The 26674-nt window shown below is 45.0% G+C and overlaps 2 protein-coding genes across 4 annotated transcripts in view; both read left to right on the top strand.

Moving 5' to 3' along the window:
• Positions 1 to 534: 534 nt before the first annotated feature.
• LOC109903326 (cell surface A33 antigen) lies at positions 535 to 12369 on the top strand. The gene is made up of 7 exons (XM_020499964.2): positions 535 to 697; positions 1392 to 1564; positions 3099 to 3315; positions 5270 to 5434; positions 5605 to 5721; positions 6464 to 6589; positions 10476 to 12369. The coding sequence occupies exons 1-7, from the start codon at positions 673 to 675 to the stop codon at positions 10490 to 10492; spliced, it is 840 nt and encodes a 279-aa protein (XP_020355553.2). The 5' UTR covers positions 535 to 672; the 3' UTR covers positions 10493 to 12369.
• Positions 12370 to 12679: 310 nt separating this feature from the next.
• LOC109870529 (immunoglobulin-like domain-containing receptor 2) overlaps positions 12680 to 26674 on the top strand; it is a 31513-nt gene continuing 17518 nt past the window's right edge. For 2 of the 3 annotated variants that reach the window (XM_031800511.1, XM_031800524.1), the window contains exons 1-3: positions 12680 to 12858; positions 20419 to 20748; positions 25435 to 25554. In XM_031800511.1, the coding sequence (XP_031656371.1) occupies positions 12816 to 12858; positions 20419 to 20748; positions 25435 to 25554 (493 nt within the window). In that variant the 5' untranslated portion in view covers positions 12680 to 12815. The remainder of the gene's footprint in view (positions 12859 to 20418; positions 20749 to 25434; positions 25555 to 26674) is intronic. The other variant, XM_031800518.1, reaches the window with a different exon arrangement.

The following is a 26674-nucleotide window of genomic DNA, read 5'->3' on the forward strand; positions in this document are numbered from 1 at the left end:
GTAACTCAGAAAGATGATTGAGGACCTTATTTCTGATGAATGTGATGTTCTGGTGCCTCTAGGGTAACTCAGAAAGATGATCGAGGACCTTATTACTGATGAATGTGATGTTCTGGTGCCTCTAGGGTAACTCAGAAAGATGATTGAGGACCTTATTTCTGATGAATGTGATGTTCTGGTGCCTCTAGGGTAACTCAGAAAGATGATCGAGGACCTTATTTCTGATGAATGTGATGTTCTGGTGCCTCTAGGGTAACTCAGAAAGATGATTGAGGACCTTATTACTGATGAATGTGATGTTTTTTTATGAGCGTGGTTTTTCTTTCTTTCTTCTTGCATTTTGTATTTAGATTTAGATGTTTGTATTTTTTGTAATTTAAGTAATTCAGGGCTCATCTGTAAAAGAGATCTTAGGGTCTCAGTATGACTCCCTGATAATATAAAGTTAAAACATGTTTTTTTTAAAGATCCCTCCCGCTTTTTTCCCTTTTGCTTCCGTTTAGTTCTTAGAAGGTAAACGGTTTCCGTTGCGAGACGTAATAAATACACGCCAGGTGCCTGCAGTTTGGTTTACCTGAGTGAGGTGCGCTTGGAGCACCAATATTGGACATTTGACACCTGAGAGGACTGCAAACACTATTCCTGTGGGTGATTGAAAAGGGGACATCGACAATGATACTATTTTTCATACTTGCAGGTATGTGTAGCCATCTCAATTTCTTTTGTAATCTGTTTAGTTATTAATTCCAAAACGGCCAACACCTTTTCCCCCAGACTACTGTAGGGGGGAAGTCACTGGCAATCAAGTCATATGGATAGATTTACTACATCACAGCTGCTTTGCTTCGTCTATCCCTGTCTTGTATGTCATGTTGCAGTTTCAACACCCTGGTTAATCATTAACCACATGAAAAAGATAATAAAAGTTTTCTCTCCCGGAACTAAGGGAAGAAATGTGCCATTTATTAAATTTTCGACATTTGCTATATCATGTATTTGATGGATTTAGGATGTTTGTTGTTCTTGTCCTGTGCTTGAAGGATATTGTTTTGTTAGGGGGTATTTCATTTTGCATAGGTCTAGTATGTCTTGATTCAGTGTGTTGAATCCATGGCGAACATAATCACTTCCCTAAACCTGTCTAACATATTTCCACTTCTGCTTGACACGCTGTAGGTCCTTAACTAGCAACTGTTTAAAAAAAAATCATGTCATCATTTATGAGTTCAGTATATTCTTGTTCAGTGTGTGTAAATCTTAGTCAGAATTTTATATTTAAAAATTCCATAGGCCTATACAATGATATGCAACTGATATACAATACATTCGAAAGTGATCTAGAGAAATATGTGAGTATTGAGATGAATAGAATACATCTGATTTCTTTTTAGTTTTCTCCTCTGCCAGAGGCCTACAGGTGACCATTGGACAACCTACATATGAGGTTGCGCGAGGCGATGATGTCACCCTGCTGTGTAGTTTCATTCCTGCTGCACAACCCAACCCCTCCACGTTGGTCATCATCACATGGTCCATGGAGGCTGATAGCCCTGTTGATCCGAAGGTCAGTCAGAAGACAAGAGATGGCTCCATTTGATCAATGTAAAAGCTTTGCTACTATTGTCACTGTTTCTCGACAGACGGAAACACAAAGTTAAATGCTGAAATAAAGATCATTAGAAGGACAACAGGTGGGTCAACTCGAAGGTTTTCAGGTGCACATGATAAGCTAATATCGCCCTTAGAAGACTAAATACAGCTACATTTGATTGAATCTTTATTTTGACAGGGAGTCATGCTGAGACCACAGTCTCTTTTAAAGACGAGCCTCGTAAACAAAATGTACACATCAATACACAACTAAAATCAAAACTGAGATACAAAACACAATCATAGAAACCAAACATTCTTCACTTTTAGGTCCTCAATCAGCCGTCTGAATGGCCCTAGAGGCACTAAATCATCACATTTTAGAGCGTTTTGGAGATTATATCACAAGTAAGGTGAAAAAAGAAACAACTAAAAGCAGATTTAGCTAACTCGGTGGAGATGGAAGGGAGCTCTAGAATTAGCCACCCCTGAGACCTAGTCTGGTAACCCGTACGTCTATGGGTTAATAATGAAGTAAGGTACGACGGAAGTTTGTGCAAGAGGGCTTTATAAACGAAAAGAGTGCAATGCATCAATCTACAAGACTTCAAAGAGGACCAGCCTACTTTCTGATACAGAATGCAGTGATGTGTACTGAACCAATCGGCCGTAATAAAGCATAGTGTGCTATGATAAATTGCTGCCAATGGATTCAATACAATGGCAGCTGCGTGCATATAGACGATATCGCCATAATCTATAACTGGCATGAATGTTGTCTGAATGATTTGTTTTCTGCTATGTAAGGAAAGGCATGCTCTACTCCAGCCTGGTCTCATAAACTAGACGTAACATAGTAAACTAAAACTGGTCACTCAAATTAATATGATATGTTACGTTTGGTATGGTTAAATAAGACAGAAGGTTACTTAAGGCAAACTTGAAAGGAGGATGGGTGTTTGGTTGGGGTAGATATGTGGACGTGTAACGTGAACGTCTAGCAACACAAAGGTTGTGTGTTTGAATCTCATAATGGACAACTTAAGCATTTAAGCTACTTTGCAACTACTTAGCATGTTACCCAACCCTTTAACTTAACCCCTAACCCTTAGCCGAACTAACTTAAGCCTGCTAGCTATCATTAGTCACCTAGCCACCTAACTAACGTTAGCCCCCTAGCTATCATTAGTCACCTAGCCACCTAACTAACGTTAGCCCCCTAGCTATCATTAGTCACCTAGCCACCTAACTAACGTTAGCCACAACAAATTGCATTTTGTAACATATCATAGGAAATGGATGATGGACATCCACAAATTAATACACACCATACCAAATGTAACATATTTTACTAATTTGTGTCCCGGATTTACATTTACTATGTTACGTCTAGCCCATGTCGCCTATTCCTATAAAGGAAGCCCTTTTGACCACTGAGTGTGTGCATTGAAGTGCGTAGGCTATGTGCAGAATGTGTTCAGTATTTTGTGTCTCCCTGATTTGTGTAGATTGTTATTGCCACATTCTACTCTATCAAAAATCAAGTGGACATCAAGCCTTCCTATAAAGACCGAGCAGAGATGACCCATGACATCACTGGAGGGCGGAGCACCCTGACCCTCCGCAAGGTGTCCATGCAGGACAACAGGCTGTGGCAGTGCAGGGTGCAGATCCCTGGAGACGAGGAGGGGACGCCTTCCACCACCACCGAACTAGTGGTCCTTGGTAAGACAGTGGTAGATAAATGTAGTCCTTGGTAAGACAGTGGTAGATACATGTGGTCCTTGGTAAGACAGTGGTAGATACATGTGGTCCTTGGTAAGACAGTGGTAGATACATGTGGTCCTTGGTAAGACAGTGGTAGATACATGTGGTCCTTGGTAAGACAGTGGTAGATACATGTAGTCCTTGGTAAGACAGTGGTAGATACATGTGGTCCTTGGTAAGACAGTGGTAGATACATGTAGTCCTTGGTAAGACAGTGGTAGATACATGTGGTCCTTGGTAAGACAGTGGTAGATACATGTGGTCCTTGGTAAGACAGTGGTAGATACATGTAGTCCTTGGTAAGACAGTGGTAGATACATGTGGTCCTTGGTAAGACAGTGGTAGATACATGTGGTCCTTGGTAAGACAGTGGTAGATACATGTAGTCCTTGGTAAGACAGTGGTAGATACATGTGGTCCTTGGTAAGACAGTGGTAGATACATGTAGTCCTTGGTAAGACAGTGGTAGATACATGTGGTCCTTGGTAAGACAGTGGTAGATACATGTGGTCCTTGGTAAGACAGTGGTAGATACATGTAGTCCTTGGTAAGACAGTGGTAGATACATGTGGTCCTTGGTAAGACAGTGGTAGATACATGTAGTCCTTGGTAAGACGGTGGTAGATACATGTGGTCCTTGGTAAGACAGTGGTAGATACATGTGGTCCTTGGTAAGACAGTGGTAGATACATGTGGTCCTTGGTAAGACAGTGGTAGATACATGTGGTCCTTGGTAAGACAGTGGTAGATACATGTAGTCCTTGGTAAGACAGTGGTAGATACATGTGGTCCTTGGTAAGACAGTGGTAGATACACGTGGTCCTTGGTAAGACAGTGGTAGATACATGTAGTCCTTGGTAAGACAGTGGTAGATACATGTAGTCCTTGGTAAGACAGTGGTAGATACATGTAGTCCTTGGTAAGACAGTGGTAGATACATGTAGTCCTTGGTAAGACAGTGGTAGATACATGTAGTCCTTGGTAAGACAGTGGTAGATACAGTGCCTTGCGAAAGTATTCGGCCCCCTTGAACTCTGGCATGCTTTTCTCCTTCCTCACTTCTGCAACAATTTGTATTTTTTATTTATTTTATTTCCGGATCTTTCTTGGGTTCAATCACGATTATGCTGTTGCATATAAAAAAACAGTACATAACAACACGCATTATTACACTACTACTCTACCACTACATACAGTGCCTTGCGAAAGTATTCGGCCCCCTTGAACTTTGCGACCTTTTGCCACATTTCAGGCTTCAAACATAAAGATATGCAGGTGCATTTATACGGAGACTTGATTACACACAGGTGGATTGTATTTATCATCATTAGTCATTTAGGTCAACATTGGATCATTCAGAGATCCTCACTGAACTTCTGGAGAGAGTTTGCTGCACTGAAAGTAAAGGGGCTGAATAATTTTGCACGCCCAATTTTTCAGTTTTTGATTTGTTAAAAAAGTTTGAAATATCCAATAAATGTCGTTCCACTTCATGATTGTGTCCCACTTGTTGTTGATTCTTCACAAAAAAATACAGTTTTATATCTTTATGTTTGAAACCTGAAATGTGGCAAAAGGTCGCAAAGTTCAAGGGGGCCGAATACTTTCGCAAGGCACTGTACATGTAGTCCTTGGTAAGACAGTGGTAGATACATGTAGTCCTTGTAGAGAAATAGTAGTATGATAGTTTGAAGTCTGGTGTGGGTGAAAAGGTTCCATCTGTTTAAAGATGGGAACGCATAACTTCAATTCTGTGTCTTGTCATGTCAAAGGAAAAGGAAAATACTCCTTAGATGTTCTTAAAGTTTCCTTCAGCAAGATGACTCTCTAGTGTGTTGATTAGGACTCCACTGCCCTCTACTGGACCACTTATAAAACCACAATATGATGTGACGTCTGCTTCCCTCTCCAGTGGCTCCCTCTGTGCCCGTCGTCAGCGTACAGGGCGAAGCAGAGTACTGGAACAACATCAACCTGACCTGTGTGTCTGAGGAGGGCTCCCCCGCGCCGACCTATAGCTGGAAAACAAACGATGTCACGAATACTCCCAGAGTATTCCCACCGAGGACCACTGAGAGTATGTTTTGTGTGTTTGTGTGTGTTTGGTGTTCATCTTTACTTCAAACAAGCCATAGAATAATGGCCGGGCCGCTGAGGTTATTACCAAAACTTCCTGATTTGTTTATCAGTGTGTACGTGCAGCTGTCCTCTCTGAATTTTAACTTCCTGATTCCTCCATTCTTTCAGAGAATGGTGTTCTATCTCTGTTTAATATCTCCATGGAGACTTCTGGTTTCTTCATCTGCACCGCGACCAACCAGGTCCGATCTGCCAGCTCAAACTTCACCCTCACTGTCATGCCCCGTGAGTATTGAGTATACCCTGTGAGTATTGAGTATACCCTGTGAGTATTGAGTATACCCCGTGGGTATTGAGTATACCCTGTGAGTATTGAGTATACCCTGTGAGTATTGAGTATACCCCGTGAGTATTTAGTATACCCCGTGAGTATTGAGTATACACCGTGAGTATTGAGTATACCCTGTGAGTATTGAGTATACCCCGTGAGTATTGAGTATACCCCGTGAGTATTGAGTATACCCTGTGAGTATTGAGTATACCCTGTGAGTATTGAGTATACCCCGTGAGTATTGAGTATACCCTGTGAGTATTGAGTATACCCCGTGAGTATTGAGTATACCCCGTGAGTATTGAGTATACCCTGTGAGTATTGAGTATACCCCGTGAGTATTGAGTATACCCCGTGAGTATTGAGTATACCCTGTGAGTATTGAGTATACCCCATGAGCATTGAGTATACCCCGTGAGTATTGAGTATACCCCGTGAGTATTGAGTATACCCTGTGAGTATTGAGTATACCCTGTGAGTATTGAGTATACCCTGTGAGTATTGAGTATTGCGCTTGCTATATGTTTGGAGGTGAAATGGGGAAGATATAGCGATGACTGAATCAAGGCATCTGCAACTCAAGTCACATTTCTCAACAAGACTCCCAGGCTTGCCATCAAACTCCTTTTCCCTCACCTTCTCTCTTCTTATTTTCCACCTCCTCCTGTTGTGACACTCTACTGCATCCCTCTCTAGCCTCCATGAAGGTCGGGTCCACAGTAGCCATCATCGGAGGGGTCGTAGCTGGGTTCCTGGTCCTGGGATTGTCATATACTGCTGCAGGAAGAAGAGGAACAAATCTAAACAGGAGAATGTTCAAGGGTAAATAGCTGTTCCGCTCTTCTTTTTGGGTCAGGACATTGTTGTGGACTTTTGGGTGAGGGGTTTGTTGTGTGTGAAAGGATGAGGTTGGCCTGTTCTAGTTTCTGTACTTTTGTGTTGTTGTGTTTCTTTGTCTCTCTCGCTCATGTCTCTCTCTCTCTCTCTCTCTCACTCATGTCTCTCTCTCTCTCACTCATGTCTCTCTCTCTCGCTCATGTCTCTCTCTCTCTCACTCATGTCTCTCTCTCTCTCACTCATATCTCTCTCTCTCTCGCTCATGTCTCTCTCTCTCTCACTCATGTCTCTCTCTCGCTCATGTCTCTCGCTCATGTCTCTCTCTCTCTCGCTCATGTCTCTCTCTCTCTCACTCATGTCTCTCTCTCACTCATGTCTCTCTCTCTCGCTCATGTCTCTCTCTCTCTCATGTCTCTCTCTCACTCATGTCTCTCTCTCTCGCTCATGTCTCTCTCTCTCTCGCTCATGTCTCTCTCTCTCGCTCATGTCTCTCTCTCTCGCTCATGTCTCTCGCTCATGTCTCTCTCTCTCGCTCATGTCTCTCGCTCATGTCTCTCTCTCACTCATATCTCTTGCTCATGTCTCTCTCTCTCATGTCTATCTCTCTCGCTCATGTCTCTCTCTCTCTCTCGCTCATGTCTCTCTCTCTCTCTCTCTCATGTCTCTCGCTCATGTCTCTCTCTCTCGCTCATGTCTCTCGCTCATGTCTTTCTCTCTCGCTCATGTCTCTCACTCATGTTTCTCTCTCTCTCGCTCATATCTCTCGCTCATGTCTCTCTCTCTCTCTCTCTCTCTCTCGCTCATGTCTCTCTCTCTCTCACTCATGTCTCTCTCTCACTCATGTCTCTCTCTCTCGCTCATGTCTCTCTCTCTCTCTCTCTCATGTCTCTCTCTCACTCATGTCTCTCTCTCTCGCTCATGTCTCTCTCTCTCTCTCGCTCATGTCTCTCTCTCTCGCTCATGTCTCTCGCTCATGTCTCTCTCTCTCGCTCATGTCTCTCGCTCATGTCTCTCTCTCACTCATATCTCTTGCTCATGTCTCTCTCTCTCATGTCTATCTCTCTCGCTCATGTCTCTCTCTCTCTCTCTCGCTCATGTCTCTCTCTCTCTCTCTCATGTCTCTCGCTCATGTCTCTCTCTCTCGCTCATGTCTCTCGCTCATGTCTTTCTCTCTCGCTCATGTTTCTCACTCATGTTTCTCTCTCTCTCGCTCATATCTCTCGCTCATGTCTCTCTCTCTCTCTCTCTCTCTCTCTCTCGATCCTGTCTCTCGCTCACTCATGTCTATCTCTCTCGCTCATGTTTCTCTCTCGCTCATGTCTCTCGCTCATGTCTCTCTCTCACTCGCGCATGTCTCTAACTCACTCATGTCTCTCTCTCTCTCTCACTCATGTCTCTCTCTCTCTCGCTCATGTCTCTCTCTCTCTCACTCATGTCTCTCTCTCGCTCATGTCTCTCGCTCATGTCTCTCTCTCTCTCTCGCTCATGTCTCTCTCTCTCTCACTCATGTCTCTCTCTCACTCATGTCTCTCTCTCTCGCTCATGTCTCTCTCTCTCTCGCTCATGTCTCTCTCTCTCGCTCATGTCTCTCGCTCATGTCTCTCTCTCTCGCTCATGTCTCTCGCTCATGTCTCTCTCTCACTCATATCTCTTGCTCATGTCTCTCTCTCTCATGTCTATCTCTCTCGCTCATGTCTCTCTCTCTCTCTCTCGCTCATGTCTCTCTCTCTCATGTCTCTCGCTCATGTCTCTCTCTCTCACTCATGTCTCTCGCTCATGTCTCTCTCTCTCGCTCATGTCTCTCACTCATGTTTCTCTCTCTCTCGCTCATGTCTCTCTCTCTCGCTCATGTCTCTCTCTCTCTCTCTCTCTCTCTCTCGCTCCTGTCTCTCGCTCACTCATGTCTATCTCTCTCGCTCATGTTTCTCTCTCGCTCATGTCTCTCGCTCATGTCTCTCTCTCACTCATGTTTCTGTCTGTCTGTCTCTGTCTGTTTGCTTGTCTGTCTCTGTCGTCTCTCTGTTTGTCTGTCTCTGTCTAACTCTGTCGGCCTGTTGGTCTGTCGGTCTCTGTCTTTCTGTCTCTGACTGTTTGTTTGTCTGTCTCTGTCGTCTCTCTTTCTGTCTGTCTCTCTTTCTGTCTGTCTCTCTTTCTGTCTCTGTCTGTATCTCTTTCTCTGTCTGTCTGTATGTCGGTCTCTCTTTCTGTCTCTGTCTGTCTGTATCTCTTTCCCTCTCTGTCTATCTTTGTCTCTCTGTTTGTCTGTCTCTGTCTAACTCTGTCGGCCTGTTGGTCTGTCTGTCTCTGTCTCTGTCTGTTTGTCTGTCTGTGTCTGTCTGTGTCTCTGTCTGTCTGTGTCTCTGTCTGTCTGTCTCTGTCTGAGTCGCTGCCTGTCTGTGTCTCTGTCTGTCTGTCTGTCTGTCTGTCTGTGTCTGTCTGTGTCTCTGTCTGTCGGTCTCTCTTTCTGTCTCTGTCTGTCTCTGTCTGTCTTTCTGTCTCTGTCTCTCTCTCTTTCTGTCTCTGTCTGTCTGTCTGTCTTTCTCTGTCTGTCCCTCTCTTTCTGTCTGTCTGTCAGTCTGTCAGCCGGTCTCTGTTTCTGTCTGTCTGTCTGTCTTTCTGTCTCTCTTTCTGTCTCTGTCTGTCTGTCGGTCTCTCTTTCTGTCTGTCTGTCTGTCTCTGTTTCTGTCTCTCTTTCGGTCTCTCTTTCTCTCTCTGTCGGTCCGTCTGTCCATCTGTCTGTCCATCTGTCTGTCTGTCCGTCCGTCTGTCTGTCTCTGTCTTTCTGTCTGTCTGTCTCTGGCTGGCTGTCTGTCTCTGGCTGTCTGTCTCTGGCTGTCTGTCTCTGGCTGTCTGGCTGTCTGTCTCTGGCTGTCTGTCTCTGGCTGTCTGGCTGTCTGTCTCTGGCTGTTTGTCTCTGGCTGTCTGGCTGTCTGTCTCTGGCTGTCTGTCTCTGGCTGTTTGTCTGGCTCATGTCTCTCGCTCATGTCTCTCTCTCATGTCTCTCTCTCTCGCTCATGTTTCACTCTCTCTCGCTCATGTCTCTCTCTCATGTCTCTCTCTCGCTCATGTCTCTCTCTCATGTCTCACTGTCTCTCGCTCATGTCTCTCTCTCATGTCTCTCTCTCTCGCTCATGTCTCTCTCTCTCGCTCATGTCTCTCTCTCATGTCTCTCTCTCTCGTTCATGTCTCTCTCTCTCGCTCATGTCTCACTCTCTCTCGCTCATGTCTCTCTCTCTCTTTCTCATGTCTCTCTCTCTCTTGCTCATGTCTCTCTCTCTCTTGCTCATGTCTTTCTCTCTCTCTCTGTGTCTCTCTCTCTGTCTCTCTCTCTGTGTCTCTCTCTCTGTCTCTCTCTGTGTCTCTCTCTCTGTCTCTCTCTCTGTGTCTCTCTCTCTCTGTCTCTCTCTCTCTCTCTCTCTCGCTCATGTCTCTCTCTCATGTCTCTCTCTCTCGCTCATGTTTCACTCTCTCTCGCTCATGTCTCTCTCTCATGTCTCTCTCTCGCTCATGTCTCTCTCTCATGTCTCACTGTCTCTCGCTCATGTCTCTCTCTCATGTCTCTCTCTCTCGCTCATGTCTCTCTCTCTCGCTCATGTCTCTCTCTCATGTCTCTCTCTCTCATTCATGTCTCTCTCTCTCGCTCATGTCTCACTCTCTCTCGCTCATGTCTCTCTCTCTCTTTCTCATGTCTCTCTCTCTCTTGCTCATGTCTTTCTCTCTCTCTCTGTGTCTCTCTCTCTCTGTCTCTCTCTCTGTGTCTCTCTCTCTCTGTCTCTCTCTCTGTGTCTCTCTCTCTCTGTCTCTCTCTCTCTCTCTCTGTGTCTCTGTGTCTCTCTGTCTCTCATATATATCTGTCGTCTCTGTCTCTCAGTGTTCCAGAAGTGGTGAAGTTCCATGACACGCCGACACTCAACGTTGGGGCAGGTTACCGGGACGACATACCGGAAGACAGGACTGAGGGGAGCATCGTGCTGCATGACCAATACGAGACAAAAGGGGAGATGGATCACGATGACCAAAGTGTTAGAACAGATTGCAGTGATGGCCGTAAGGAGAAGTCTGATGACAACCGCAACAACTATGGAGATCAGCGCGATCGCTATGGTGGCAGCCGCGATCGCCTCGACGACCAGCGCGATCGCTATGGTGGCAGCCGCGATCGCCTCGACGATCAGCGTGTTCGATATGGTGGCAGTCGTGATCGCCTTGACGACCCACCTGTTCGCTTTAGTGGCAGCCGCGATCGCCTTGACGACCCACGTGTTCGCTATGGTGGCAGCCGTGATCGTCTTGACGACCCGCCTGTTGTTCGCTATGGTGGCAGCCGTGATCGCCTTGATGACCCGCCTGTTGTTCGCCATGGTGGCAGCCGTGATCGTCTTGATGACCCGCCTGTTGTTCGCCATGGTGGCAGCCGTGATCGTCTTGATGACCCGCCTGTTGTTCGCCATGGTGGCAGCCGTGATCGTCTTGATGACCCGCCTGTTGTTCGCCATGGTGGCAGCCGTGATCGCCTTGATGACCCGCCTGTTCGCCATGGTGGCAGCCGTGATCGCCTTGATGACCCGCCTGTTCGCCATGGTGGCAGCCGTGACCGCCTTAATGACCAGCATGATCGGTACAATGACCAGTACGACGAATCATAAGATGACCAACATGTCCTATTTCCAGGTTGTCCAAGGGAATTACAGCCATCCTCCTCAATGCTAATCTGCTGGTACAGGGAGCCTACTTCAGTAGTATCCCATGCTGGTGCACTACCCTATCATTTCCCCTTTGATTCTAATGCCTCACAAACAATCATTAATGTTACTCGATTTCCAGGCTGTTGTTAACTGCCCAAGGTGCTCAGTGATTTGGACATTTACTCAATCAAAATAATACCAGATCTTGGTGCACTTGATAACCGGAATTTGGAAAATACAAAATTTATTTTATTTGATAGACAAACTAGGCCTAGACTTGGTCTTGGTATTTTATGAGCATCCCCATTAACTGTTGCAAAAGCAGCAGCTACTCTTTCTGGAGTCCACAAGAACAGCTCAATAGACAAGAACAGCTCAATAGACAAGAACAGCTCAATAGACAAGAACAGCTCAATAGACAAGAACAGCTCAATAGACAAGAACAGCTCAATAGACAAGAACAGCTCAATAGACAAGAACAGCTCAAGGACAGAAGATAATATGACAAGACCAAATTTCTAACTGAAACATGGCCCATGGGTCACTTCTCCACGGCCCTGTAAAGACCTGAAAGGACTGGATCAAGATCTGTGTCTAGGTGGTGAAGGCCTCTCTTCAACAGCTACTGTGTCACTGTGTCTTAGTCTCCTACATGAGGCTAACAGAAAGCTATTACCATGCTATTCAGAAGGATTCCTCTCAAGGAGGTTGATGAATTACCTTGTGGTTGGTGTGAACCAACTGGACCTAAATCAAGTTTTACCATGAAAACAAGTGCCCTTGGGTTGTATGACCCCATGTTGAGTTGAGTATGTGTGTAATTATGGAATTGTTTTGACCCTGTGTTACATATTTGAATTATTACTTTGTGGTGAAAGTAGACGACATCAAATCTTTTTTTTTTTATAACGCACTGATTTCCTGTTTTCTTTGCTAGTAATTACTCCAATCAATAAATGAACTGTAAGGTGTATGGCAAGGAAGAGACTTATGTAATTACGACATTTGTATTAATTTAAATGAATCATATATATATATGTTTTAAACAAGATAATAAAGGGAAGAAGTGGAGGAAAAACTGAACTAAAATCTCAGGATTATTTTGGTTTCATTTCTTTATTCCACAGTATCACACCCGTTTTATTAATAAAATATATTTTTCCCCCTTTTAAAACCAGACTCTTCTACCTCATTCCATGGGTAAAATCACCAGTTGGAGCAGGTTTAAGATTTTGGGGGGAGATTAGTTTAGATGTATTGTTTTGAATCCCTAATCTATTTAAATATGTGCTTGTAATAGTATTATAGGTAAAATGGTGGTAAACCATATTTGTTTGAATGTAGTTTTTGGTCTGGAGTTGGGGTTCACCCTCTGTTAAAGTGGTACACTCCTCCTAGTGTTGGATTGACGCTTCGCCTCTCCCGGTGTTTTTCTCAGCACTCAGCGGACAAAGAATGAGTCAAACAACAGGCAGGAGGAAAATGAGGATTCATTCTCTCTGATTGCGAAACTTTTTATTCAAAAAATGAACTGGCTGCTAGATCGATGGATTATTTTGTGCTTAACAGGTATATGTTCGTTTTTGTGTGTGTTTGTTTCCTCAATCAACATGTTGTTTTGTCATCTGTCTGAGAAAGCCGTGGACGCAACAGGTTGATCTCTAGCTCGGGGTTTATTCCAGCGTCTAACGGGTCTCTCTACCTCTTTACCTCTCTGCCTTACCTAAAACCTCAATATGACTATTGGACTCTCTTTATTTAGATTTATATAAACAGACCTTTGCCTGGTCACTTGTTTTGGGGGGTTCGTCTGAATTGCTTTAATTTATTAGATGGAATATTTGCGATAATGATAGGCTTTAGGTACTCTTGTTTTTCGCTTTTATGTTTTGTCATACATTACAGGAGGAATGTGTGGAATAAGAAATATACTATAGTAAAATCATCATTTATCATTGAAATAGGTGCTGTTATTCAGATAATATCCATGGTATGCATGCACTCCAATGGGTCACATAGATATCTACTAGGCCTTAATAACTTACTCTGAGAGTCTACTAGGAAAAATAATTTTGGAGATCAGTCTGATACAGAGAATATTTGTGGTCTATGTTGTGTTAACCTAATTTTTCGCCTTTAATTTGGTAAATTAATAGAAAATGCAACCATGATTTAATCTAGTATTTTGAAGAGGTTTTTTTCAGTAGAATTATACAAAACGAATCTGTGTCTAGTGTATAAACCCAACAGGAAGTCAAGTCAGCGGTGGAATGCCTGGCAGGAAAATGGTGTCAGTTGTTGAAGGAGGAAAGGGTCTGATGTGGTCAGGAAGCACGGAGTGACTCAGAGATTTAATCAGGAAGAGCCCAGTAAGACTTGAATGATAAACCTGAGTTTTGTGTCATCAAGAAACCCCTTTTTAACGGTGTATGTTAGGTAGTTGCATGCCTTTTTGGTATTTTGTTGTTGTGAATATGAATTAGAGAAGAGTGTGAGATGAATCAGGACCATTGGTACAAATGTAGGCCTATGTCATCATTTTTTTGTCACACTTGTGGGTGTTTTTAGAAGTTTACAAATGTGTTTTAGAGTGCCTGGCTTCAGGCATGAACACGTTTTATGTTCTCCAATAGAGAGATGCTTGAGACAGGCGTACACCTTTAAGGCAAAGGTTCCACAAAACAATGACAATGTTTTTCTTGGTTGTACGTGAATCCTGTGGTTACCAAGGTGTCTCACCCTGTCCATTCTCTCTGTCCCGATCTCCCCTCACTACACTGTAAGGACCTCGTCTAACGGTTTGGTTCAAATATCTAACAGCTAATTGGCTGTTCCCACCCGACTGGACCAGAGACATGATTATTTCATTGGTTGGAGTCCTCCCATCCCCCTCCTCCATTCTACTGTCCACACAGGATTCTCCAGGATGGGGGGGGGGGGGGGGGGGGGGGGTACTAATGCCAAACAATGGGCCAATGGGCCATGAACAAAAGGACAAAGGGAGGGCCACAGCTACCCTGTGGACTTGATTTAGGAGCACGGTTCTTCTCTCTGCTGTCTCTTTCTCTTCACACTTCTTATTCTCCATCCCTCTCACATTCAAAATGAAAACAAACAAACAGAACTGTCACTTTCTCCTCACACGTTCTTATTCTCCATCCCTCTCGTATTCAAAATGAAAACAAACACAAACAGAACTGTCACTTTTTTCTCTCACAATTTCAATTCAATTTGCTTTATTGGCATGACGTAACAGCAGTTATTGCCGAAGCTTACTTTGGAAATGTACAATATTAAAATAATACAAATCAGTATTGTCAACAGTAACAAGAATAATCAAGAGTCAAAATAACCCGACATTGAACAATGACAATAAGCATAGAGAACATGTGCAGGTTGTTTGGTCTGTCAGACACTGTCCCTCATCTCATGGCAGGCAGCAATGTAGTGCGCTGCCAACCCACAGCTCTTTGCATCCTCTCCCAACAAGACAGGTAGCCTATCCTCATCAGAGAGGTCTTTGAAACCTTGAATAAGGGTTTCAAATTTGAGGAAATAACACTAAATAACAATAATTGTTTTGTCAGGAAATGCAACTCTGTCTCGGGTTCTGCTGTGGTGCAGTGGTTGCACAGCCTTTCCTCTACAGGGAGCCAGGGTTTCCTGTGTCTACCCTTCTCCATGGCAAGGCTGTGTTCACTGAGCCTGTACTTTGTCAAGGTTTTTCTAAGGTTTTGTTTGATCAGTAACCATGGTCAAATAGTTTGCCACCATGTACCATCGATTTAGGGCCGGATAGCACTGCATTTTGCTTTGTGTTTGTGTTTCCCAATAAGTAATGTAATTTTGTTTTGACTGTGTTGTAATTTTGTTTATTATGATTGATTGGATGTTCTGGTCCTGAGGCTTCAGTGTATCAGTAGAACAGGTTTGTGAACAGCTGGATGAGGGGACTTTTTTCTTTGCTCAGCTCTTTGCATTGCAGGGCTTGGTAATGATATGAGAGGGGGTCACTGTATTTCCCCTGTCTCTCTCTGTCTCTGTCCTCTTTCTCTCTGTCTCTGTCCTCTTTCTCTCTCTCTCTGTCTCTGTCCTCTTTCTCTCTGTCTCTGTCCTCTTTCTCTCTGTCTCTGTCTCTGTCCTCTTTCTCTCTGTCTCTGTCCTCTTTCTCTCTCTCTGTCTCTGTCCTCTTTCTCTCTGTCTCTGTCCTCTTTCTCTTTCTCTCTGTCTCTGTCCTCTTTCTCTTTCTCTCTGTCTCTGTCCTCTGTCTCTTTCTCTCTGTCTCTGTCCTCTTTCTCTCTGTCTCTGTCCTCTTTCTCTCTCTCTCTGTCTCTGTCCTCTGTCTCTTTCTCTCTGTCTCTGTCCTCTTTCTCTCTGTCCTCTTTCTCTTTCTCTCTGTCTCTGTCCTCTTTCTCTCTGTCTCTGTCCTCTTTCTCTTTCTCTCTGTCTCTGTCCTCTTTCTCTCTGTCTCTGTCCTCTTTCTCTTTCTCTCTGTCTCTGTCCTCTTTCTCTTTCTCTCTGTCTCTGTCCTCTTTCTCTCTCTCTCTGTCTCTGTCCTCTTTCTCTTTCTCTCTGTCTCTGTCCTCTTTCTCTTTCTCTCTGTCTCTGTCCTCTTTCTCTTTCTCTCTGTCTCTGTCCTCTTTCTCTCTGTCTCTGTCCTCTTTCTCTTTCTCTCTGTCTGTCTCTCTTTCTCTTTCTCTCTGTCCTCTTTCTCTCTCTCTCTGTCTCTGTCCTCTTTCTCTCTGTCTCTGTCTCTCTTTCTCTTTCTCTCTGTCCTCTTTCTCTCTGTCTCTGTCCTCTTTCTCTTTCTCTCTGTCTCTCTTTCTCTTTCTCTCTGTCTGTCCTCTTTCTCTCTCTGTCTCTGTCCTCTTTCTCTTTCTCTCTGTCTGTCCTCTTTCTCTCTCTCTCTGTCTCTGTCCTCTTTCTCCGTCTCTCTTTCTCTGTGTCATTTGTTTTGTTGTCTCCAGAAGTAACACATCTTCTTTAGACTCTGTAGGAGGAGTGGATGAACCGTTGGCGCAGGGTCAGATATTTATCTGCCATTAGTCACAACTTCTAAATGGAGCTCTAGAACATTTGAAGGCCATCACCGTGAGTCTCCCTGTCTCCTCTTTAGTACATAGTGTAAAACAGCTTCCCTCCTTGTCTCATTCCCTTCATATGAACTAAACTGCTCCTAAGGAGAGAGCCACTGTGTAGAACCCTTTGTTGTGATTTCCTCTTTTCAAGGAAACGTTTGGAGTCTGTTCCTGCTGCATGCCCCACCCAGAACTAACGGGACTGGGAAATGTTTGGAATCAGTTCCTGCTGCCTACCCCACCCAGAACTAACGGGACTGGGAAATGTTTGGAATCAGTTCCTGCTGCCTACCCCACCCAGAACTAACGGGACTGGGAAATGTTTGGAATCAGTTCCTGCTGCCTACCCCACCCAGAACTAACGGGACTGGGAAATGTTTGGAATCAGTTGCTGCTGCCTACCCCACCCAGAACTAACGGGACTCGGAAATGTTTGGAATCAGTTCCTGCTGCCTACCCCACCCAGAACTAACGGGACTGGGAAATGTTTGGAATCAGTTCCTGCTGCCTACCCCACCCAGAACTAACGGGACTGGGAAATGTTTGGAATCAGTTCCTGCTGCCTTCCCCACCCAGAACTAACGGGACTGGGAAATGTTTGGAATCAGTTCCTGCTGCCTACCCCACCCAGAACTAACGGGACTGGGAAATGTTTGGAATCAGTTCCTGCTGCCTTCCCCACCCAGAACTAACGGGACTGGGAAATGTTTGGAATCAGTTCCTGCTGCCTACCCCACCCAGACCTAATGGGACAGTCTGGAGTTGTTGACTGATCCGTCTCTGGCTCCCTCACTGTTCTTCTTTATTACGATAACCCCCTACCTCCCTACTGCAATCCTGCCCCCCACGAAAGGCGGAATGTAGTCTCTGTGACCGCCAGCGTACAGGAGAGAGGAGCCCCCATACCATCTCTCTCTCACCCCAGTTGGAGACTTGAGTTGCAGTCATCATTACACATACGCACGCACGCACGCACACACACACACACACACACACACACACACACACACACACACACACACACACACACACACACACACACACACACACACACACACACACACACACACACACACACACACACACACACACACACACACACACACACCACTTCCACCACCCCATCTCACTATCTCATATTCTCTCTGTTCTCAGCCTTTTATCTGACCCACTGAACATCAGGAGCATTCCACCTCTGCAGTCTGTCTCTGATGGGCCCTGTGCTCTCTGTGGGGTAGAAAACAAACAAACCCCCTCGTGAGTTTAGTGGTCTGGAATCCCCCTTAAACTTTTGGATGTGCAAGGGGTATGTAAGGGAGAGTTGGACTGAATACGTATGGGTAGAGGCTATATAATAATAAGACCAACAATAATAATAACAATAATAATGATAATAATAATTATACATGGGACTTATATGGTACTTTTTAAAGAGCGAAAGATGCTTGGTTAAAGTGATGATGGACGGGGGCATTTGAAAGCTGGTGTTGGAGAGCATTCAACTGTGAAGTCTAATATCTCCTTGCCATTTGCATGTTTCACTGGCTATTCAAAATATATTGTATGTTAAAAGGCCTTGTATGCAGACTGCTGTTAGTAAGCATTTCATTGTCAGTCCACACCTGTTGTTTACAAAGCATCTGACGAATAGAATTAGATTTTGATTTGGTACGTAGAATGGGACACATCACCGTGACTTCTGACTCCTCCATCCATGGGTATGTGGAGTGGTCTCTGCCCTCTTATCCTGAACTACCCCATGTGTTTTTAACCTTCTGACTCCTCCATCCATGGGTATGTGGAGTGGTCTCTGCCCTCTTATCCTGAACTACCCCATGTGTTTTTAACCTTCTGACTCCTCCATCCATGGGTATGTGGAGTGGTCTCTGCCCTCTTATCCTGAACTACCCCATGTGTTTTTAACCTTCTGACTCCTCCATCCATGGGTATGTGGAGTGGTCTCTGCCCTCTTATCCTGAACTACCCCATGTGTTTTTAACCTTCTGACTCCTCCATCCATGGGTATGTGGAGTGGTCTCTGCCCTCTTATCCTGAACTACCCCATGTGTTTTTAACCTTCTGACTCCTCCATCCATGGGTATGTGGAGTGGTCTCTGCCCTCTTATCCTGAACTACCCCATGTGTTTTTAACCTTCTGACTCCTCCATCCATGGGTATGTGGAGTGGTCTCTGCCCTCTTATCCTGAACTACCCCATGTGTTTTTAACCTTCTGACTCCTCCATCCATGGGTATGTGGAGTGGTCTCTGCCCTCTTATCCTGAACTACCCCATGTGTTTTTAACCTTCTGACTCCTCCATCCATGGGTATGTGGAGTGGTCTCTGCCCTCTTATCCTGAACTACCCCATGTGTTTTTAACCTTCTGACTCCTCCATCCATGGGTATGTGGAGTGGTCTCTGCCCTCTCATGTGTTTTTAACCTTCTGACTCCTCCATCCATGGGTATGTGGAGTGGTCTCTGCCCTCTCATGTGTTTTTAACCTTCTGACTCCTCCATCCATGGGTATGTGGAGTGGTCTCTGCCCTCTCATGTGTTTTTAACCTTCTGACTCCTCCATCCATGGGTATGTGGAGTGGTCTCTGCCCTCTCATGTGTTTTTAACCTTCTGACTCCTCCATCCATGGGTATGTGGAGTGGTCTCTGCCCTCTCATGTGTTTTTAACCTTCTGACTCCTCCATCCATGGGTATGTGGAGTGGTCTCTGCCCTCTCATGTGTTTTTAACCTTCTGACTCCTCCATCCATGGGTATGTGGAGTGGTCTCTGCCCTCTTATGTGTTTTTAACCTTCTGACTCCTCCATCCATGGGTATGTGGAGTGGTCTCTGCCCTCTCATGTGTTTTTAACCTTCTGACTCCTCCATCCATGGGTATGTGGAGTGGTCTCTGCCCTCTCATGTGTTTTTAACCTTCTGACTCCTCCATCCATGGGTATGTGGAGTGGTCTCTGCCCTCTTATCCTGAACTACCCCATGTGTTTTTAACCTTCTGACTCCTCCATCCATGGGTATGTGGAGTGGTCTCTGCCCTCTCATGTGTTTTTAACCTTCTGACTCCTCCATCCATGGGTATGTGGAGTGGTCTCTGCCCTCTTATCCTGAACTACCCCATGTGTTTTTAACCTTCTGACTCCTCCATCCATGGGTATGTGGAGTGGTCTCTGCCCTCTCATGTGTTTTTAACCTTCTGACTCCTCCATCCATGGGTATGTGGAGTGGTCTCTGCCCTCTTATCCTGAACTACCCCATGTGTTTTTAACCTTCTGACTCCTCCATCCATGGGTATGTGGAGTGGTCTCTGCCCTCTCATGTGTTTTTAACCTTCTGACTCCTCCATCCATGGGTATGTGGTCTCTGTTCCCGTGATAATACAATCTGGAATTGTTTTGATTATTGGAATTAATAACTTCTCTCCACTTCTCTTTTCTCTCTCATTTTCTTCCATTGTGTGTGTCCGTGTTCATGGTGTGTGTGTGTCCGTGTTCATTGTGTGTGTGTGTGTGTGTCCGTGTTCGTTGTGTGTGTGTGTGTGTGTCCGTGTTCGTTGTGTGTGTGTGTCCGTGTTCGTTGTGTGTGTGTGTGTGTGTCCCTGTCCGTTTTCGTTGTGTGTGTGTGTGTGTCCGTGTTCATGGTGTGTGTGTGTGTGTGTGTCCCTGTCCGTTTTCGTTGTGTGTGTGTGTGTGTCCGTGTTCATGGTGTGTGTGTGTGTGTCCGTGTTCATGGTGTGTGTGTGTCCGTGTTCGTTGTGTGTGTGTGTGTGTGTCCGTGTTCATGGTGTGTGTGTGTCCGTCTTCATGGTGTGTGTGTGTGTCCGTGTTCGTTGTGTGTGTGTGTGTGTGTGTCCGTGTTCGTTGTGTGTGTGTGTGTGTGTGTGTCCGTGTTCATGGTGTGTGTGTGTGTGTCCGTTTTCGTTGTGTGTGTCCGTGTTCGTTGTGTGTGTGTGTCCGTGTTCGTTGTGTGTGTGTGTGTGTGTGTGTGTGTGTCCGTGTTCGTTGTGTGTGTGTGTGTGTCCGTGTTCGTTGTGGGTGTCAGTCTGTGTGTGTGCTGGGGTGCAGGTGACCGTTCGGGAGGAGAGGCGTTTCGCCATGCTCTTCCAGTCCGTGGTACTCCAGTGCCAATACCACACACCCTCCACACAGACCCCTGTGGTGCAGTGGTGGTACAAGTCCTACTGCCGTGACCGCACACAAGACTCCTTCACCTTCCCCGAGAGCCTGGGGGTCCAGGGGTCCGAGCTGGGCGCCGCGGCCCAACTGGAGTGCTCGGACAGCAGCCGCACCGTCCGCATCGTAGCCTCCGGCCAGGGTGCCTCCATGACGCTGGCTGAGCACTACAAGGGCCGAGACATCGCCATCGTCAACAGTACTGTGAATATTTCTAATGAGTTGATTTGTATTGTGTTCATTTAAATTGTGTGTGGAGGCGTTTATAGTTTAATGAGCTGTTGTGTGTATGAATATGTTGTGAGGGAAGATGTGCGCACACTCGCACATGACACACACAAACACACACACACGCTTAAATGCTGTTTTTTATTTATTTTTTATTTCACCTTTATTTACCCAGGTAGGCTAGTTGAGAACACCTTTATTTAACCAGGTAGGCTAGTTGAGAACACCTTTATTTAACCAGGTAGGCTAGTTGAGAACACCTTTATTTAACCAGGTAGGCTAGTTGAGAACACCTTTATTTAACCAGGTAGGCTAGTTGAGAACACCTTTATTTAACCAGGTAGGCTAGTTGAGAACACCTTTATTTACCCAGGTAGGCTAGTTGAGAACACCTTTATTTAACCAGGTAGGCCAGTTGAGAACAAGTTCTCATTTGCAACTGCGACCTGGCCAAGATAAAGCATAGCAATTCGACACATACAACAACACAGAGTTACACATGGAATAAACAAAACATAGTCAATAATACAGTAGAACAGAAGAAAACTAAAAGTCCTCTTTCTAAGATAAGATAAGGGAGTTAAGGCAATAAATAGGCCATGGTGGCGAAGTAATTGCAATATAGCAATTAAACACTGGAATGGTAGATGTGCAGAAGATGAATGTGCAAGTAGAGATACTGGAGTGCAAAGGAGCAAGATAAATAAATAAATACTGTATGGGGATGAGGTAGGTAGATAGATGGGCTATGTACAGGTGCAGTGATCTGTGAGCTGCTCTGACAGCTGGTGCTTAAAGCTAGTGAGGGAGATATGAGTCTCCAGCTTCAGAGATTTTTGCAGTTCGTTCCAGTCAGTTTGTTGAGTAGAGTGTTGGAGGCTATTATATAGATGACATCACCGAAGTCGAGGATCGGTAGGATGGTCAGTTTTACGAGGGTATGTTTGGCAGCATGAGTGAAGGATGCTTTGATGCGATATAGGAAGCCAATTCTAGATTTAATTTTGGATTGGAGATGCTTTATGTGAGTCTGGAAGGAGAGTTTACAGTCTAACCAGACACCTAGGTATTTGTAGTTGTCCATGTATTCTAAGTCAGACCCGTCCAGAGTAGTGATGCTGGACAGGCGAGCAGGTGCGGGCAGTGATCGGTTGAATAGCATGCATTTAGTTTTCCCTGCGTTTAAGAGCAGTTGGAGGCTACGGAAGGAGAGTTGTATGGCATTGAAGCTCGTCTGGAGGTTAGTTAACACAGTGTCCATAGAGGGGCCAGAAGTATACAGAATGGTGTCGTCTGCGTAGAGGTGTACCAGAGAATCACCAGCAGCAAGAGCAACATCATTGATGTATACAGAGAAGAGAGTCAGCCCGAGGATTGAACCCTGTGGCACCCCCATAAAGACAGCCAGAGGTCCAGACAACAGGCCCTCCAATTTAACACACTGAACTCTATCAGAGAAGTAGGAAGTAGTTGGTAGACCAGGCGAGGCAATCATTTGAGAAACCAAGGCTGTCAAGTCTGCCAATAAGAATGTGGTGATTGACAGAGTCGAAAGCCTTGGCCAGGTCGATGAATACGGCTGCACAGTAATGTCTCTTATCGATGGCGGTTATGATGTCGTTTAGGACCTTGAGCGTGGCTGAGGTGCACCCATGACCGCTCTGAAATCTGATTTGCAGAGCGGAGAAGGTACGGTGGGATTCGAAATGGTCGGTAATCTGTTAACTTGGCTTTCGAAAGACCTTAGAAAGACAGGGTAGGATAGATACGTATAGGTCTGTAGCAGTTTGGGTATAGAGTGTCACCCCCTTTGAAGAGGGGGATGACCGCGGCAGCTTTCCAATCTTCGGGAATCTCAGACGATACGAAAGAGAGGTTGAACAGGCTAGTAATAGGAGTTTTAGAAAGAGCGGGTCCAGATAGTCTAGCCCGGCTGATTTGTAGGGGTCCAGATTTTGCAGCTCTTTCAGAACATCAGCTATCTGGATTTGGGTAAAGGAGAACTGGTGGGGGCTTTGGCGGGTTGCTGTGGAGGGTGCCGGGCAGTTGACCGGGGTAGGGGTAGCCAGGTGGAAAGTATGGCCAGCCGTAGAGAAATGCTTGTTGAAATTCTCAATTATAGTGGATTTATCAGTGGTGACAGTGTTTCCTAGCCTCAGAGCAGTGGGCAGCTGGGAGGAGGTGCTCTTATTCTCCATGGACTTTACAGTGTTTCCTAGCCTCAGAGCAGTGGGCAGCTGGGAGGAGGTGCTCTTATTCTCCATGGACTTTACAGTGTTTCCTAGCCTCAGAGCAGTGGGCAGCTGGGAGGAGGTGCTCTTATTCTCCATGGACTTTACAGTGTTTCCTAGCCTCAGAGCAGTGGGCAGCTGGGAGGAGGTGCTCTTATTCTCCATGGACTTTACAGTGTCCCAGAACTTTTTGGAGCTAGTAATACAGGATGCAAATTTCTGTTTGAAAAAGCTAGCCTTAGCTTTCCTAATAGTATATTTTTTCCTAACTTCCCTGAAAAGTTGCATATCACGGGGGCTATTCGATGCTAATGCAGAATGTCACATGATGTTTTTGTGCTGATCAAGGCAGACAGGTCTGGAGTGAACCAAGGACTATATCTATTCCTAGTTCTACATTTTTTGAATGGGGCATGCTTATTTAAGATGGTGAGGAAGGCACTTTTAAAGAATAGCCAGGCATCATCTACTGACGGGATGAGATCAATATCCTTGCAGGATACCCCGGCCAGGTCAATTAGAAAGGCCTGCTCGCTGAAGTGTTTTAAGGAGCGTTTGACAGTGATGAGTGGAGGCCGTTTGACCACTGACCCATTACGGATGCAGGCAATGAGGCAGTGATCGCTGAGATCTTGATTGAAAACAGCAGAGGTGTATTTGGAGGGTGAGTTAGTTAGGATGACATCTATGAGGGTGCCCGTGTGTACGGATTTGGAGTTGTACCTGGTAGGTTCATTGATAATTTGTGTGAGATTGAGGGCATCAAGCTTGGATTGTAGGATGGCCAGGTGTTAAGCATGTCCCAGTTTAGGTCACCTAGTAGCACGAGCTCAGAAGATAGATGGGGGGCAATCAATTCACATATGGTATCGAAGGCACAGCAGGGGGCAGAGGGAGGTCTATAGCAAGCGGCAACAGTGAGAGACTTGTTTCTGGAAAGGTGCATTTTTAGAAGTAGAAGCTTGAATTGTTTGGGTACAGACTTAGATAGCCTGCAGAGTTCTGTATTACTATCTTTGCAGTAGATTGCAACACTGCCCCCTTTGGCAGTTCTATCTTGACGGAAAATGTTATAGTTAGCGATGGAGATGTCAAGGTTTTTGGTGGTTTTTCTAAGCCAGGATTCAGACACGACTAAGACATCCGGGTTGGCAGAGTGTGCTAAAGCAGTGAGTAAAACAAACTTAGGGAGTATGTTAACATGCATGAAACCAAGGCTTTTACGGTTACAGAAGTCAACAAATGAGAGCACCTGGGTAGTGGGAGTGGAGCTAGGCACTGCAGGACCTGGATTAACCTCTACATCACCAGAAGAACAGAGGAGAAGTAGGATAAGTAGGATAAGAGTACGGCTAAATGCTATACGAACTGGACGCCTAGCACGTTCGGAACAGAGAGTAAAAGGAGCAGGTTTCTGTGCACGATAGCATAGATTTAAGGTTACAGTATGTCAGTGCTTTAGTGTTATAAGCAGTGGTCCGTCATGGCCTGTGTTACTTGTCCCAGTCTCTATACTGTGTGATCCGTCTCCCAACAGAAATTGTGAACGCTTGTGCTTGGCGTTTCCTGTTCCTCAAATAGTATTTCTCTGTCTGTCCTACACAATACACCAGGCTCCACAACACACACACACACACACACACACACACACACACACACACACACACACACACACACACACACACACACACACACATTAAAGGGATATTTCACCCAAATTACCCATTGGTTTCCTTACCCTGTGAGCAGTATATGGGCAAAGTATGACGGAAATCCATGCTTTAGTTTAGTTTTCCTGGCACTTTCCAAATGCTAACATTTTAACATTTTTGGTACAAATCCCATCCAAGTCATGGAACCCATTTTTCAAATCTATAAGTTACTTTGTTGAGATTCACAATACATTTGAGATTTTTGGGGGTGATTTGAACATGATGCGCAAAACAAATGCTATTATCGGTGCCATGACTCCAATGAGGTTTGTGCCACAAATCCTAAAATATTAGCATTTGGAAACAGTGCCAGGGAAACTAAACCGAAGCATGGATTGCTGTCATACCTTGTCCATAGACGGCTTACAAGGTAAGGAAACCAATGTGTAATTTGGGTGAAATGTCCCATTAACGACAATGCCCCCTGTTCACAATGGAGTGGTCTCTGCCCTCTCTTATCCTGAACCACCCCATTGAGCTCCTTATCAAAAGGAAACACACACATTCATTGTTCTGCCTTTCAAAGAGAACACCAACCTTTTTGTGTCCCTTTTAGTTAAACACCCTCATGTTTCTCATAAATCATAATAGAAATCTGTAGGATGTATGAATGTGTCAAATGTCAATGTATCTTTGAGGATTGTTCAGTACATTGTTTGACTAAGGGTATATAATCCTATGACAGTATACCGTTGTGTATCTGACCCTGTCCAGAGGCGGACCTGCGGATCGGGGACCTGCAGTGGGGCGACAGCGGAGTTTACTTCTGTAAGATAGTCATCGCTGACGACCTGGAGGGGAAGAACGAGGGCCAGGTGGAGTTACTGGTGCTGGGTGAGTGACCACAGGAATGAACCCCTCAGCACACAGGAAGTAAACATTCAACACAGGATGTCAAAACACCTCAACATCAAAGAGGAAGGGATAGAACGGAAATGAATATTCTGTTGAGGCTTTCTGTCCTACTTTTTTGAGGTCCTCTCTTTTTTATTTATTTTTATTTATTTCACCTTTATTTAACCAGGTAGGCCAGTTGAGAACACCTTTATTTAACCAGGTAGGCCAGTTGAGAACACCTTTATTTAACCAGGTAGGCCAGTTGAGAACACCTTTATTTAACCAGGTAGGCCAGTTGAGAACACCTTTATTTAACCAGGTAGGCCAGTTGAGAACAAGTTCTCATTTACAACTGCGACTTGGCCAAGATAAAGCAAAGCAGTGCGACACAAACAACAACACAGAGTTACACATGGAATAAACAAACGTACAGTCAATAACACAATAGAAAAGTCTATATACAGTGTGTGCAAATGAGGTAAGATTAGGGAGGTAAGGCAATAAATAGACCATAGTGGCGAAATAATTACAATTTAGCAATTAAACACTGGAGTGACAGATTGGATGTGCTATTTTACAGATGGGCTATGTACAGGTGCAGTGATCTGTAAGCTGCTCTGACAGTTGATGCTTAAAGTTAGTGAGCAAGATATGAGTCTCCAGCTTCAGTGATTTTTGCAATTTGTTCCAGTCATTGGCAGAAGAGAACTGGAAGGAAAGGTGGCCAAAGTAGGAATTGGCTTTGGGGGTGACCAGTGAAATATACCTGCTGGAGCACGTGCTACAGGTGGGTGCTGCTATGGTGACCAGTGAGCTGAGATAAAGGCGGGGCTTTACCTAGCAAAGACTTATAGATGACCTGGAGTCAGTGGGTTTGGCGAAGAATATGAAGCGAGGGCCAGCCGACGAGAGCATACAGGTTGCAGTGGTGGGTAGTATATGGGGCTTTGGTGACAAAACGGATGGCACTGTGATAGACTGCACCCAATTTGCTGAGTAGAGTGTTGGATGCTATTTTGTAAATGACATCGCTGAAGTCAAGGATCGGTAGAATCGTCAGTTTAATGAGGGTATGTTTGGCAGCATGAGTGAAGGATTCTTTGTTGCGAAATAGGAA

The sequence above is a fragment of the Oncorhynchus kisutch genome, linkage group LG2 (genome assembly GCF_002021735.2).
Source record: "Oncorhynchus kisutch isolate 150728-3 linkage group LG2, Okis_V2, whole genome shotgun sequence".
In the NCBI taxonomy this organism is placed as follows: Eukaryota; Metazoa; Chordata; class Actinopteri; order Salmoniformes; family Salmonidae; genus Oncorhynchus; species Oncorhynchus kisutch.